At 46.8% G+C, this 15,314-nt stretch overlaps 1 protein-coding gene across 3 annotated transcripts in view; it reads right to left on the reverse strand.

The window, feature by feature from the left end:
- The window catches only part of NTRK3 (neurotrophic receptor tyrosine kinase 3), a 216,788-nt gene that overhangs the window by 135,529 nt on the left and 65,945 nt on the right, over nucleotides 1-15,314 (reverse strand). For all 3 annotated transcript variants that reach the window (XM_063412342.1, XM_063412344.1, XM_063412343.1), the window contains exons 9-11: nucleotides 11,928-11,951; nucleotides 11,062-11,132; nucleotides 9,219-9,321 (exon numbers count right to left, since the gene is read on the reverse strand). In XM_063412342.1, the coding sequence (XP_063268412.1) occupies nucleotides 9,219-9,321; nucleotides 11,062-11,132; nucleotides 11,928-11,951 (198 nt within the window). The remainder of the gene's footprint in view (nucleotides 1-9,218; nucleotides 9,322-11,061; nucleotides 11,133-11,927; nucleotides 11,952-15,314) is intronic.

The following is a 15,314-nucleotide window of genomic DNA, read 5'->3' on the forward strand; positions in this document are numbered from 1 at the left end:
TCAAACCAATGGTCACAGCTCCACAGGCGAGCGCCGCCACGGCCCTGCTCACAGGTTTTTATTATCTGCCTGGAAAATTGGGGATGTCACAAGAGTTCTTGGAGCACCAGCATGGAATCATCTTGTCAGCAGCAAAAAGGCCAGTTCTCCCCTGTCCTGCTCCCAGCAGCTGTCTCAGCCCTGCAGGCTCCTGCGGGAGGAGGAGGGCAGGGATGAGCTGGAGAGCCCCTCGGGCACTGCCCAGCCTGGAGCCGCTGCGGCACCGACATCTCAGCCCCTGCCGTGTGAATCATGCTGTGAAGGAGAAACAGAGCAAAGGAAAACAATGTTCTTCCTCTCACACTAATTCACAGCCTCTTGTCTCACTCGTGACTGCGTTAGGCTGAGAAGAGCTTGCAGTTTGCTGGGGAGGATGAAGCATGAGCTGGCATGGAGAGAAGATGGAGATGGAGGTTCTTACAGGTTGTTCCATGGAATGAGAAGCAAGCCAAATGGTTTTTAATCCAAAGTCCAAGCAGACATACCCTTTTCTTTGCTGTAACTGCATGATTTTTCACCCTCTGCAGTTTTTGAACTGTGCACTGCTTTAGTTTGAGTGACATTGAAAGTAGATGTGGCAAAACCACCTGCCCAGAGACTGTGCTTCTGGATGGGCATCTGATCAAACACAGCTTTCTCACATTTTTGGTAGGGAAAACCCCTTGCTGGTCACAAATCCAGGTCTTTCAGCAATATCCAAGGGCAGCCAGTGGAGCCATAAAACCTCCCCAACACCCAGGTGCATGAGATGCTGGGCTGATGCTTGAGGGTCCACATGTGAAACAGTCCCTTCCAGAAGAGGCTGGTAACTCCTGCAGGTGCAGGGCCAAAGCAACAAAGTGAAGCTTTCCTGGACCTACCAAGTTCCAGCAGATACAGGAAACAAAGGGGCTGTGAGACACAGAAGATGCCCAGCTCCAAGCTATTCTCCTGCCACGAGCCTGAGAGCAGAAGGGAAATCCTGCAGCACAGCCCCAGTGTGGAGCAGAGCACAGTGACAGCTGGGGACTAGGCTGGGGTGAGTTTTTGTGGGTGTACTAGGCATCCTTCCCAGCATAGTGCCCCTCAATCACCCTGGCAGCAGCTGTGTCTCATACACAGAGTCCAAAGAAAGACCTGTGGCCAGTTTGAGTGACATCCTGAGTCCCTTTGCTGAACCACAAGACAGGTTCAGGGTAACAGACTATTCCCGTACTCTGCATTATCCAAGGCCATGGCATAAATTGAAGACCACTGTCCCAAACAGAAACTGGATTATAACCCTTGCTCCTCAGACACAAAATATGAGACTCCAAATGTGATTTATTTCTCCTGTGCACAAAATATTACCCAGCTGCTTTTGTATACAGGCATTATCTTCTGGTCCATTGATTTTTAATAGCATGGTTGTAGATTGAAATTAGATGCCTGAGCATCCCACTTCCATCAACAGATGCTAAATACTGGTGCTGCTGATGGAGGTTTTTGGAACTGTCCTGGACATAGACAGGCTCTCTATTGCACCACAAGAAATAGAACTTGGAGATGGGACAAGCCCATTAGATCATCTGATGCTCCAGTGCTCCCTACAATTTGCTTCCCCAGTGCTTTTGCCAGTCAAAGCTTGAACAGCCCAGGTGACAGCTCTTATCCATTCCTTTTGGAGTTTATTCTGCTGCCTCTGAATTTCTAGGCACTCCTTCAAGCACATTCATCCCAGGTTCAAAACCAAGCAGCACTTTCCTCTTTCTTCTCCCCATTTGCCTTCACAGCTGCCAAAGGTTTCCCTTGCCAGTCCTGCATTTACATGATAGTCACCTGTCCCTTGACAGAGTGCAAAGCTCTCCTGCTCCAGGGTTTAAGGACAGAGTGACAGATCTCTGCATCCCTGGCTAAATACCACATAAATGAACAACAATCCTACAGCAAGTTATGAGGAGGAGGAGGTGATAAACACAACAGGGACATCCTCCCAGAGGACCATTTATCAGCATTAGCAGTAGCAAAATCTTTTTCAAAGAATAACTGGACAAGTGCAGTACAGACAAACCACAACTAAAATATTAATTAAAATCCTCTGGTTCTTCCAACACTGCCCTGCACCTTCATTAAAGCCTCATCAAAGTTGGCATTCAGTTGTCTGGTCATTGGCTGCCTGCAGAGAGGCACATGAGTGTGCACAGGACACAAGATTTGTGGAGATGGTGGGTCTTCATCACACTTAGTCATAGTGGTTAAAGAAAATAGCTTATCCTGATGCTGTGGGTACTACCTGTTCTGGAGATCAGCAGAATTGTTCTGGCTCTGGGCTGTTATTCCAGCATCTTTCACTTAAGCAAAGCCATGAGAGGACAGACAGACACCATCAGAACAAGCAGCAGAGGCTGGAGCCATGGAGGCAAGGAGAGGGCAGGCAGGAGCATCAGTGCTGTGGAGAGGAGCCCTGTGAGGATTGCACCTTCTGCAGGGTGCTCTGGGGGCGCTGCTGAGGTGACTGAGGCTGGGCAACCTCACAGCTGTGGCAAAGATGGGTGCAAGCTGTTGGATGAGGACTTGGGGCAGTTCAGTTTCTCCTGGAGGGAGAGTGGGTGAAGGAGTGAAGGTCATCTTCCCAGCCCTGTGGTCCAGGGAAGCAGCCGTGGCTCATTCTCACCCTCTCACTCCTACACTTCACACAAAGGCAGAAGCCAGCACGGTGCCACAAGGAGCAGCATCCTCAGTTGTTAATACTTTGTTGGTGGAAAAGCCGATGCTCTGATGCTGGAAAAGGTACCAATTAAAAAAAATACATAAAAAAAATAAGTAAGTGCCAATCTCTTTCCCGCACCTCAGCTGATGCAGAATCACAGGTAAGATGAGGGCCACTCATGAAGCCTTTAACACCACAATGTGAGAAGTGTCTGTGAAAGTCCATGAGGAGACCGTGCTGATGCTGAGCTGCCTGGGCAAACACCAGCTCTGCCACGGGGCTCCCTGGGGGTGAGTGGTGCACCCAGGTTGGAGCACCCAGCCAGGACTGGAGCAAACACCAACACCCTGAGTGAGGGAGGTCCTGCACTGGGAGGAAGGGCCTGAAGCAATATGGTGTGAAGCAGGCTTGGGGCTTCTTGGGTCACCTGAACACCACGGATTTGTTTTTGGGTTTTGTTTCTTTTTGTCTGCTTTCAGCTGTGGCCTAAAAAAGACACCTGTGTTTTGTAAAAGCAACCAAAATAAATAATGGCTGGTCAGTGCACTTTACATTTTCTTTATAAATAACCCATTAATACTTCTGGGAGTGGGGAAATGTTTTATTTCTAGAGCTAAATAAATCATGACCTTTTGCTAACCATTTCTCCTGCAGGGTCATTCAGTGCACCTGTCCAGCCAAGGGTGGCCCCTGCTCCTTCAGACAGCACCACGGACCTGTGTGACCTTGCAAATCTTCACCACACCTACACCACCTGGGACTGAGGGACAAGGGGTGCGAGCATTCAGCTGCTGGAGTGAGAGTGGGTCTGCCTTTGCAAAGAGGAGAAGCAGAAGCCTGTGACAGTCACAGCACCTCAGGGGACAGGTGGGACCTCTCAAAGGTTTGCTAAGGAACCCAGGGCTTCATGGCAGCTCTCCCTGCTTGGCACCATACCAGCTACAGGCTGCATGGCACAGCAGAGGGTGAGACACTTGCCAAGGAACCATTAAAGCTGGAAAAGGTCTCCAAGATCATTGAGTTCACCCTTAACCTAACACTGTCCATTCTATCACTATACATGTCCCTAAGTGCCACATTCACATTTTTTTAAAGCTTTCAGGGACAGAGATTTCACCCCTTCCTTGAGCAGCCAGTTCTAATGCACAACTACCTCGTCAGTGAAAAAATTTTTCCTAATATCCAATTTAAATCTCCCACAGTGCAACTTGAGGCCTTGTCCTCTTGATCTGTTGTTTGTTACCTGGGAGAAGTGACTGACACTGATCCCCACCTGCCTACAAAGTACTTTCAGGTAGTCATAGAAAGCAATATTCAGCAGCTCAAAGAGCTTTATGCTTTATCACCTTGAAGGCATTAAATAAATAAACATAAAAATAGCACAGCTTGCACTTCAGTAGAGTATAAACAGGTATTTATAGAAGGAAGCCCCAGTGAAACCACATGCCCTTTCAATCCACTTCCCAGGCAAATAAACCCCAGTAATATTGAGGAGTAGAAGTATATCAAGGGTATTTGCAAACAAACTGAAGGATCCCAGCAAGGAGAACTCCTGAATTCCACCAGTCCCTGTTTCAGGGGGCTCAGCCCCTCAGGACTCTGCACATCTCACACCCAGCTCAAAGAGCACAGCAGCAATGGGTTCCCATTTCCAGTCCATTGCTCTGGAGAGCCATACATCCCCAAATCCCTGTAATTAGCCATGGCTGCTGATGTATGGCTGCTTCTCTCCTGTAGCTGTGCCAGACTGATAGTACCTTGCTCTTTCTTCCTGCTCCCACTACAAGGCAGGCTCCAGGAGGAAGGAATGAAAGGGCCCTGATCACAGATTTCTCCTGAACAGCTAACCCTTGATGTGCAGGCTCTCCAAGCTGCAGAGGGTTTGTCCATGCCTATACAACAAATAGTCAAGGGGGGAAAAAAGTAAAATCAGTGTATGATTATAGCCAGGCTTGGCCAAGGCAACATGGGACAGAATGAAGCCTCATATGACAGGCAGGTCATGGGTCTGATATACAAATATATATATATATATCCCACTCCCCCCTTTGAAGCTGCAGCAATAATTACATAATGAAAAAGAAAAAAAAAAAAAAAAAAAAAGAGGAAAACTAAAAAAAGGAATTAAAAACCCAAACTAACAAAAGCAAAAAGCCAGGCAACCAAGATATCTTTGCAATATCTGCTCCTCCTGAATTAGAACTCTGGAATTGTTCTGCAATCAACTCGGCGGACAGTAACCATCTGTTTATGGAAAAAAATGTTAATGGCCCCCAATCATAATCAAATAGGCAACTGCTTTAAGTACCTTTTAACTAACACTAAATTACAATGGAACAGCTCTGCAAGTATTTCTGACATCCACATGCACATCAGCAGTGCCAGCACTTTGATCAGGGCTATTAGAGCAAATATCAAATAAACTGATAGCGATGGGATTTCTCAAACATTACAGAAAGCGTGGGCAGCATTTGTTTACTGTTCGTTCGGTTCTCCCCCACCTTCTTGCTGCTTCTGCTTATTCAGAAAGAAAACACATATATGCATGTGCACACCACCCACCACAGCACACCCCGTGAAAGCCTGATCCCTGTGTTTTTCTGTCCAAGGCTGAGCTTCCATATGAATTCTCCAATGCCCAGAAAGGCTTGAGGCATTTTTATCAGCAGGACATCACCTGAGTTGTCATTCTCCTAAGTTCTATTACTTCCATGATCCCTGTAAAGGCCTCTGTAGGTCCTTTTCCCTCTCCTCTGGGTGGAACTGGCCAGCACATTCAGAAGCTGCAGCACAGAAAGGGGAAATCCAGGCAGGTAGAGCAGAGAGGCAGCATGATCATACGCCTTACTTTTTTGGGAAATCAGATTGAAAACAAATCAACTCTTTGCCAGCTGTAACCAAGTCTGAACCACAAGCTGGCACTGGCTCCACTCGGGGAAGAAAACCTTGTTTGGATAATGGAAGGAGTTTTTAATCTCAGTGCCTGGAAAATAGTTAATCTCAGCAAATCTACAAGTGCCCTTGTCTCTAGATTTTCTCTAGCACCTTTCTCTGCATATCTCAGCTAACTGGATTTGGTTTTTATTGAAGTTGTGCAGCACCAAGAATACATCACACAGATATGCATGAGCACACGTCCTTCATCCCGAGGCACTTGCAAATGTAACAGAAAACAAGTAAAAGGGGAATATATTTCAGTCCATCAACCTAAGTATTTACAGTCTCCATCACTGTGCCATCCAAATATTTTGTATGCCCCAGATCTTTTCTGTGCCATTGTTATTCTTTCACAAAATTTAATTTTTCCTAGTCCTGGGACTTGCATGCAGCTTTTTTATTATACTACAAAATTTCATTTCCTGTCATCTGCTGAGATTAAACCTGGATTGGAAGACACTGTTTACAAGGGTTGCAGTGACAAGCCTGACCCCAGGAGGTGAGCTGTAAAGCCTTCCACCTTGGGTGGGCAGTCAGGGAATGTGGGACATTGGCCCCAGAGTTGGAGCAAGTAGCGACTGAGGATGTTTGGCTCCTTATTCCCAAAAACCACCACCCCCTTGGGACACAGAGTAAACCAAAGGACTCCAACCAAATTTCAATTTCTTGTTCAGTAAGACCCTTTTCTTTTTCCCACACTAATACAAGGCTTTAAAAAGCATCCCAGCCTCTCCCTCTGGACACATCACCCTTCAGCAAGCGGCTGCATTTCTGCAGCTTCAACAGGTCTCAGTTTTAACATTCATTTTTCCCAGTGGTTTCCCCTCCACTGCCTCTCTGCTGCTCATGCAGCGCCACTCCTCACAGAAAGGAGCTTTGTTTGCCATTTCCCTCACTGCAGCTCCTTGCTCCCCAGGCTCCCCCCGGCTGCCTGTGCCCACCCTGCTCCTCCCAGCGCCAGCAGCCAAAGCTGGGGGCGGCCAGAGAGGGGCTCCGACCCCACCGCTCCCCGCTGATGAATGCGCTCTCCGGAGGGAACACGGGAAGGCGAGGGCATGGCCCGGAGCCAGGCTGGGCCAGCTCAGCTGAGGGGCACAGCATGGCAGAGCTGCTCTCAAAGGAGCTTTTGTTGGTGCCAGCGCTCCGGTCCGGCACGGGCACGCTCGGCTCCGCGGGCTCTGCCACCGCGGCTGGCTCCAGAGGAGCTGCAGCGCTGCAGGGTGTGCTGCCAGCCAGGGGAACACAAAGGTGGGCAGGCCATCCCCTGGAGTCCTCTCCCAGCACTTCTCCGACTTTCTCTCCAGTGAAGGCAGCTGGGATGTTGGACTCTTGGCAGCCTGGTTCTAAGGCTGGTGGGCAATCCAGCCCAGGGAGCCTTCCAAACCCAGCGTGACATCCAACTTTGTCAGTCCATGTTCACCTCTCTCTAGGAAATAAACCATCTGCTCAATGCTGGGAGGAGCAGAAGGAAAAAGATGTACTCAGAAAGGCTCACGAGGTGCTTTAGGTAACATGTCCAACACGAGCACACAATGTTCTGCTTCTGACAAAATCAACAGGAAAAACCTGCTCCTGCAGGCCTGCCAAGCTGGGATTTCAACAACAAGTGGCAACATATCAGCTGGCAACAAACAGCTCCTGAATCAGGGATGCACTTGCCCAGAAAGAGTCAGGGCTTGGATTTTTTTATTCCTTAGTAAATGATAACACAGTGGGTGCCATAAAGGATGCCTCCTGCCCAGGAGTTAACTGAGCAGAGCAGAGTTTGGGCAATGTGAGTAGGCTATGGTGGTGCCTATGACAATTGTGACTTAATAATCTCCGTGGTTTTGAAGATGTATTTGTCTTCTGTCAACTCCATTTCTCCAAGCAAAGTCAATAAAACTTGTAGAAAGTTTGCAGGGTTGCAGTTTCATATCAGAATTAGAAGAAACACAGCATGATGAGGAGGAAAGCAGATTTTCTTGCTAAACAATTTTGTCTCTGTTAAACTTCACACACAAGGGCCCATCGTGGCACCCGGCTGATTTCTGGGAATGCAGAATATCCACTGACATAGTTATCCAAACACCTCTAAACACGTACACACATCTGTTCACCAAGACTCATTACTCACATTAGGCTCACTTCACTCCTCTTTGATTCTTCCACTAGAGTCAGATGTTACTTTTCCTTTTCATACTTGTATCTCAAAGCTCCATCAGTGGCACATGCCCAACCACTTCCAAAGTGTTCTGACAAATCCCTCCAGAAAGCACATAACATCATCCCAGTTTTCCAGATGGGGAAATTAGAGCAGAGACAGAGGTTAAGACAGCTAATTGCCTATGGCCACTGAGTGAGTCATTAGAAGAGCTGGGAATTGATCCCAGGAACCATGACTTCCATTCCTCTACTCCACCCACCAGTCAGTACACTCCACCAGATGGTTCTTATCATTGGACATATGGACTAAATATTCCTAAGTTGGTGTAGAAGACTCACTATTTAATTAAATGTCCTGTCTTCTATCTCCATAGGATGCATAGGAGAAACTCCAGCCAGAATCCCATCTGGACCAACTCAGGAAATGTCTACGTGAAGAAAACAAAGCCCTAGGCAAGTGCAGGGAACATTCCCAAACCTATCAACCTGCCCTGCAGCACAGACCACAGCAAGGCCAGGAAAGAAGCAGTGACTCTGGAGCCTCGGGAGAAGCTCGTGTTTGTCCAAGCCTGGCTTCACAGGGTGCATGCATGAGCCACCAGCTGGGCTGGGAACTGCTTTGTCATGTGGAGGCTCTTCCTTCAGCCCTCACCGGGCACCACCAACGCTGCCCAGCTGGAGATACCAGCAGAGTCACAAAAAGCAGATGGCACAGAATCATCTGCTTCTGGCATTGGCTCTGTCACATCACAGAGCTGGTGTCGGTAGGACAGAGACCAGTTCTGCCAGGCAAACATCAAACGCCTTCTTACTTCCCAGTCACCATCACTGACACTTGAAATAAATTTATAAAGTCATTATTCATGACACAGTGGAGGAAACCTTTCATCAGAGAGTCATCAGAAAGAGACCTTTCACACCACTGCCTTCTCAGTATGGGCATAAAGTGACAGCAGCACCTTGGTCCCCACTCACAGATCAGCACACAGAGGCTGCACCTGCCTCCCCAACAGAGCTCAAAGCAATTTCACATCCTTCTGTCCCCCCTGCACACCCTGTACTCTGCAGCCAGTGCAGGGGCAGCCTGTGCACCACCACATCCATAAAACAGATTTCACCCAAGACCATGCTGTCCTGAACACAGTGCAGGGCTGGAGGGAGCAGCCTCAAAGCTCTCCTGGACAAGCTGTAGATGCAGTTATGTGCTCACAAGGAACACACATCCACACTCCTGCCCACAGGAGCTCACACAGGCGAGAACCACCAGCCCGTGTGTCTCCATTACTCTCCCAACAAACAGAAGAGGACTGCATTCCCTTGAGAAGGCTTTGCCTTGTAGGAATAAAGGCACAACACCTTTCCACGTGTGCTACAAGAGCCGGACAATCCTGGAAGGTGCCTCCTGCTAGGGCAAAGCGACTGCACCTACCTTTCATCCCAAACTTGGACCGCCGGCCATACTTGTTGATCATAATAAAGAGGACGACCAACAGGACACAAGCAAAAGCTGCCAGCCCAACCGCTATGGAAACCTGGAAGGAAAAAGCCTTAGAGTCAACACAGAGGAGTTTATGGGCCTAAATCAGAAATACAGCACCTCCTTGTCCAACTAAGCTTTCTACAGGCTCACACCAATCTGCTGCAGGCCTGTGGGTATCAGCTATGGAGCAAAACACAGGCTAAAGCAGCAGGCCCTGGCAGAGGTTGGAGTCATTACAGGCTGTTTGCAGGACTGGGAGCTCTGGGATCCTCCCATCAGCGATGCTGTTCTGGCACCAGTTTTCCCCAGCCTCTCACTCCATATATCTGCAGGGAAAAAAGACCTCTGCTCCAATGCCTGGGCTCTCCCTTCTCTGCATCACATCCCAAGCCTCCATTTCTGACATCACCTCTTTGCCATGACATTACAGCACTAAAGCTATTCAGAGCTCAGCTGGGAACACAATTCTGCCTCCATCCAAACACCCCTCAGGACAGAGTGAGGGAAAATAACACAACACAAAGAGAAAATAGAAGAAATTAATTAGAACTAAGGAGTTTTTCCCTGTAAAACATCTGAGTTTTCCTAAAGCCTCTAACAGTTCCCTATTTATTGTAATTTTATTAGTAAATATTTATACTACAACAATGTCCAAGTCCTTCACCAGAGCTGTGGTTCCACTGTGGCAGTGTACAAGCAGGGAAAGAAAACCTCTTTGCCCTAAAGGCTTTACAATCCCAGGCTTATTTTAATATTTATGAATATTTATTACTTCAAGTCTTTGCTCGAAATACTTTTATTGCATTGATGTAAACAACAATTTCTCTGGCATGTGTCCAATTGTTCTGTTCTAAGTCTTGTGATGCATTTAGACTTTGCTTCCTTTTACAAAACTGTATTCTGCTATAATAGAAAATACATCATTTAACCAAGAAGAAGTAATTTCATTTTGCAATACTTTTCCCTGCTCTTGGTACATTTATTATGATATTTTTAAATTTTTATTTTACCACACTCTATTTTCATTCCCAGCTTGTTTTCTGTGCTTTATATTTAATAATCAGTACACATTACTGCTCCAGCTTCACTGTTCAAAGCTTCCACTTCAGTTAAAGGAGGTTTTCTGTTAGATGAGACCAGAAACCAGGGTGGACTGAGTTTTGGTTATTCTGTTGACACTTCGAGGATTTCAGTATCTTAAAACTTTCACAGAATTAGAGCGATTGTATAACAAGCTAATTTTTTTCTTCTAATACTTATGCAAACCTTTTTTTTTTTCTTTTTTCTACCAGGATTCTGCAGAAGAAAGACAATACTGAGATCTGATAAGCCCTAGACTTACTTTTTCATTATAGGCATGTCCTGCACAGCAGGAGAGAGGGCAAACAGACATTGACAGAATTGAACCAAACTGAACTCAGGTCCCTCGCCGGGCTAAGCTTAACAGATCAATAACAGTCCAAAACACACAATTGCCTGTTTGTTTGTTCTCTGGGTGATACTTTTTCAGAGTGAGAATTCCTGACCCTCTGCCAGCAGAGACTTCACAGGATGCCTTGTTTTCAAAGAATTCCCTGGTTCCACACTGCAGACCCAAGAGGATCACATGGTTTGTGTCAGTATTTTACCTGCCTGACACAAGCCACAAAATCCTTCTGATTGCTGTCTTGAGTCACAAAGAAGGAGATTTTCCTTGCAAACATCTCAAAACAGCAGAGAAATACAAATACTGAGCCATCAATAACAAGGGATGAATGCAAAGCAGGTCTGTAGAGAAGAGACCAGGACTCACCCCAAAAGTGTCCTCCTCTGGTTTGTGGGTCACAGTGATCGGTGGGGTGGGACTCACTTCATAATCACCGACTGAAACCAGAACACCAAAGACACAAAATTCAGTGTGGCTCCCCTGGGACCCCCAAGGCATCAGCACATCCCAACAGCAGTGCCTGGCCTAACGAGATTCAGTTCACCCCTGAAAAGAAGCTGCAGCTTTCTATTTCAGAAGGCACAAATCAACCATCAGAGAGCTCCCTGTGCACATCAGCACAGAACACACAAACCAGCACTATGCTGATGTTGTTCCAGCCTCACAAATGAGAAACATCTGGGTGCCTGGTGTCCTGGAATAGGTTCCCACCACCCTTGAGCACTCTTCCTAGTTTTGAGATATCTACTGAACTGAGTGGGGTTAAAACACAACTGACTCCAGCAGAACTTGTTCTGAACAAACAGTAAATTGAATGCTTTTTGTGGTGTGTGTTTAGGGGGTGGAGGGAAGAATCTGTTGAAGAAACGTGACAGAATTGAGTCCTGCTTCTCATCCCAGCCCACATCAGAGAGATGCTGTTGCTGGGGACAGCCCAGCCTGCATGAAATTAAGATCCCTTTTGCTACACCACAACCAAGCACAATTTCCTTGGTAGGACCTTCTTTGGGAAACCACTAGAGAACAGGTGAACATATCCTGGTCTCATGAGATTACCGAGCTGGTCACAAGCTCCCCAAAAATCTTGTTCCTGCACAGGGAAGCCAGGGCTTTGTGTAACCTCCACCAATCTGCTTCTGGCCCCCTCATTTTTGCTGTGTAAATCACAGAGGGGAAGGAGAAACCACAGAAACAAACCAGCCACAGTGTTCAAAAGGCAAGGAGACACTTACTTGAGACAAAGTTGTCCGTACTCTCTGTGGAAAGGACAAAGAGAGAAGCAACACAGTTAGCAGCACAGCAAAGGGAAGGGGTCTCCTTCCCCACCCACCTCAGACAGACTCCACCACCCCAAAGAGCCCAGGAAACCAACTCTTCGTATTTTTTCCTCTTGGGAACTGCTCCTGGAAATTACAGCTCCTGTGCCAGCAGGACATGCTGGAGGTCAGGATGGAGAACCTTGGGCTGAAAGAGGAGGGGAGGGATACTGCTGTGAGGCCAAAATGGAGAACAAGTAGCACTTTTGAATGATTGGTAAACAACCCTGCTTTCAGCAGGCGAGCAAAGCTCAGCAGACACACAGGGCTCTGCAGGATGGAGGTGGACGGGACAGAAACAGACTTTTCCTTGCATGGCAGTGTGAACCCATGGATAAAATCCTTCAAGGATGAGGATCAACTCCCACGGAGGAGAACCCAGCTTGGGACTGGGAGTTAGAGGAGACCTCCTCTGACGTGCTTTTCACGAGCCACTCACAACAGCTGATAGCTTCTGAACTGGACACGGGAGCTGTGGCTGTCCAAGAGCTGCCTCCTGCCCGAGACAAGCACAGCAGACCCTGCTGTCAGCCTGCTCACTGCTCCAATCTATTCAGCAAAGATCCTCCAGCTCCAGAGGTGGCTAAGTCCTCAGACAGTGAGGTCTAAAGCCCTTGGTGACACTCAGTTTACACAGAGTGAGAATCACGTCAGCTCCCAATTCACTCACCCATGTAAGAAACTGAGCCCAATATTAACTGGAGTTTACACAGCTTTGCTGTCAGAGGGCTCCTGGAAGGATGCTGAAATGCTCACACTGAACATGGGTGAGGTTTGGAAGGGCAGTGTAAAACAAACCCCAGGTGACAAACACGGCTTTGCAAACCAGGGGAAAAAACCTGAACAAATATTTTTGTTTCAAGTCAAGCAGACGAGTAACCTGCCTTGGCTTTTTCTAGCAAGAGGAGAGGAAAAAAATTGAAAAAATATTTTATTTGGAGACTTTTTCTTCCCTATTAAGGCAAAGTCTAGTCATAAAATTCTTGCTGCTTCTACATTTTCCCCTTTCAGTTTTTCTCTGCTGGACTAAGCAAATTCTACAGAAATGCACAAAAAGGGTTTTTTCCATTAAACCCTATTTTTCCAAGCATAAAATATAGCCAAGAAATTTCAGCCAACTTGAGTTCTGTGAGAAGTTCCCAGAGAACTGAACACTCATCACAGGTACATTAACCTTTGTGGATTAAACAAGGAGTTGGTAGCCCGTGGCAGACATTCCAATGACAACATGCCATGAGATTTTTACAGGAAATGATACAAATCTGTCCTGGGAGCCACTGCCCTGCAGCATCAGAGAGAAGGCAGATATGGCATGGATCTTACATGTCTCAGATCCCAGCTTCTAACAGCACCTTGCTCCTCTCAGCCTGGAAAGCTGAGTGTGGCCTTTTACCAATGAGAGTTTTTTGATCAGGGAGTTATAAAATATGTGGTCATGGGTCCTTTTCTATGCTGACAGAAAGTCTTCTAGGCACTGTGCTTTTGTTAATTAATTAAGACTAATAATCTCACCCTGGGTAGTGACAGCAAAGCCCTTGCATGTGTTAACTGCTGTAATCAACAAGGGGCTTGAATGAGCCACGCTGGGGACCCTGCAATGTGTGGCATTTTCTGAAGGAATCTACCTTCAAATGGGAAATTATAAACATCAGCTGCAGTGAATGTATATGTCAGCTGTGGTAGTGGACGAGGCAACAAGCTTCAAGGGAAGTAAATTACATCCTGCATTGGGTTGACAGGGTCTGCCAGGGTGAGGAATGGCTTGGGACTTTGGATCAGAAGAAATAAAGGAAATGGGTCAGCTCCTGCTGAGAGATGGTTCAGGGTCAGTCAGAACCCCACACCAACAGCACAGGAGGCGTGGGTGGAGCTGCATCCACAAGGGCAATGTTTTACATATATCCACAGAACCCCACTCTCCCAGAGCCTCTAACACAAGATGCTCTTCAAACATCAATATGCTTTTCCACACTGCAGCATGGCTCAGCTCCCTTTCCAAAGTCACCTCTCCAGAGCAGCATATCTGCCTCCCTTTTCTGCAAGTCCAGCACACGCTTAGGAGCTGCCCCCATTTCACAGATGGGGGAATTGAGACACAAAGGTGGGACCTGACAGAGCTGAGACTGCAAACCTGTGCACCTCTCCTCACCCACCTACGTTTGATAAGCTCTTCTGCCCTGACAGAAGGAAACATAAATAGGTCAGATAGTCAAACAGGGCAGCATCCTTGAAGTCAGAACACAAATTTTCCACTCCCATCCATATCAGCTCATTTGTTCAATTGTCAGATCTTCAAGGCAGAGATTTGGGTTTGCATTTATGATATTTGACCTGCGGGAAAACTCTGTGTACATATATGGTGTGATATAAATAATAAATGAGAGTACCGTTGGTATTTTGCTATATTTAGCAAACGCCCTATTTTGCTGGATTTTCTTGGGCTGCAGGGGCCAATTTAGAGCTGCCACTTTCTCATGGCATCATTCCTGAAGGCAGCACAGATCTTAACTCCATGATGGCCAGCGTGGTGTTGCACTGTTGGGGAACAGACCAAGATGCTCCTATGCAGCAGACAGGCCACCACAAAAGTCTCTACAGCGCTTCCCAGAGATGGATCTTCATGTCCTCAAATACTGGTTTGGTTTTTTTTTGCACTTAAGCTGTGAATCACCAGGGAGTACAACAGGGAATTCCAAGCAATCAGTTAAGAAATCCCAGCAAACTGATGCAAAGTGACTAATTGAGCTGTCGCATCTTTTGTAGCCCTGTCATCCTGGAATTGCACATATTGCATTTCGAAAGAAAACAATCCTGACACCGCTGCATCCAGCTTTAATCATTTCACAAATGCAAGCCAGTAGCAAAAAAAAAAAAGAAAAAAAAAAGAAAAAAACAACAACAAAGGGGCAGGCTGCATCACTTTAAATGCTTTTCCTTTCTGTAGCTTATGACTACCACGTAGCAGAACACTTACTCTCTAAAAAATTCAGCAATCTCTTTGGGGCACCCAAAAGGAGATCTAAAATAATTGGCCAAACTTACATCCTATTCCCATTGAAATTCCTTCAGGTCTTTAAAATAAATAAATAAATACACTACAGAATATGCTACAAAACAAAATTATCTAAAGCAGTTAGCGCCTCTCCCAACATTTAAGAGTTTGTATGACACCAAAGTACATTTGTGAAGGAAAACCATACTGGTCAGAAGAAGAGGCTGCCAGGGGTCTCCTCTTCCAACCTGATGTTCAGACAAAGCCAACTCAGGTTGTCCAGGCCTAAGGCCTTGCTGAGGTGCAAGGAT

The sequence above is a fragment of the Prinia subflava genome, chromosome 15 (genome assembly GCF_021018805.1).
Source record: "Prinia subflava isolate CZ2003 ecotype Zambia chromosome 15, Cam_Psub_1.2, whole genome shotgun sequence".
NCBI lineage: Eukaryota > Metazoa > Chordata > Aves > Passeriformes > Cisticolidae > Prinia > Prinia subflava.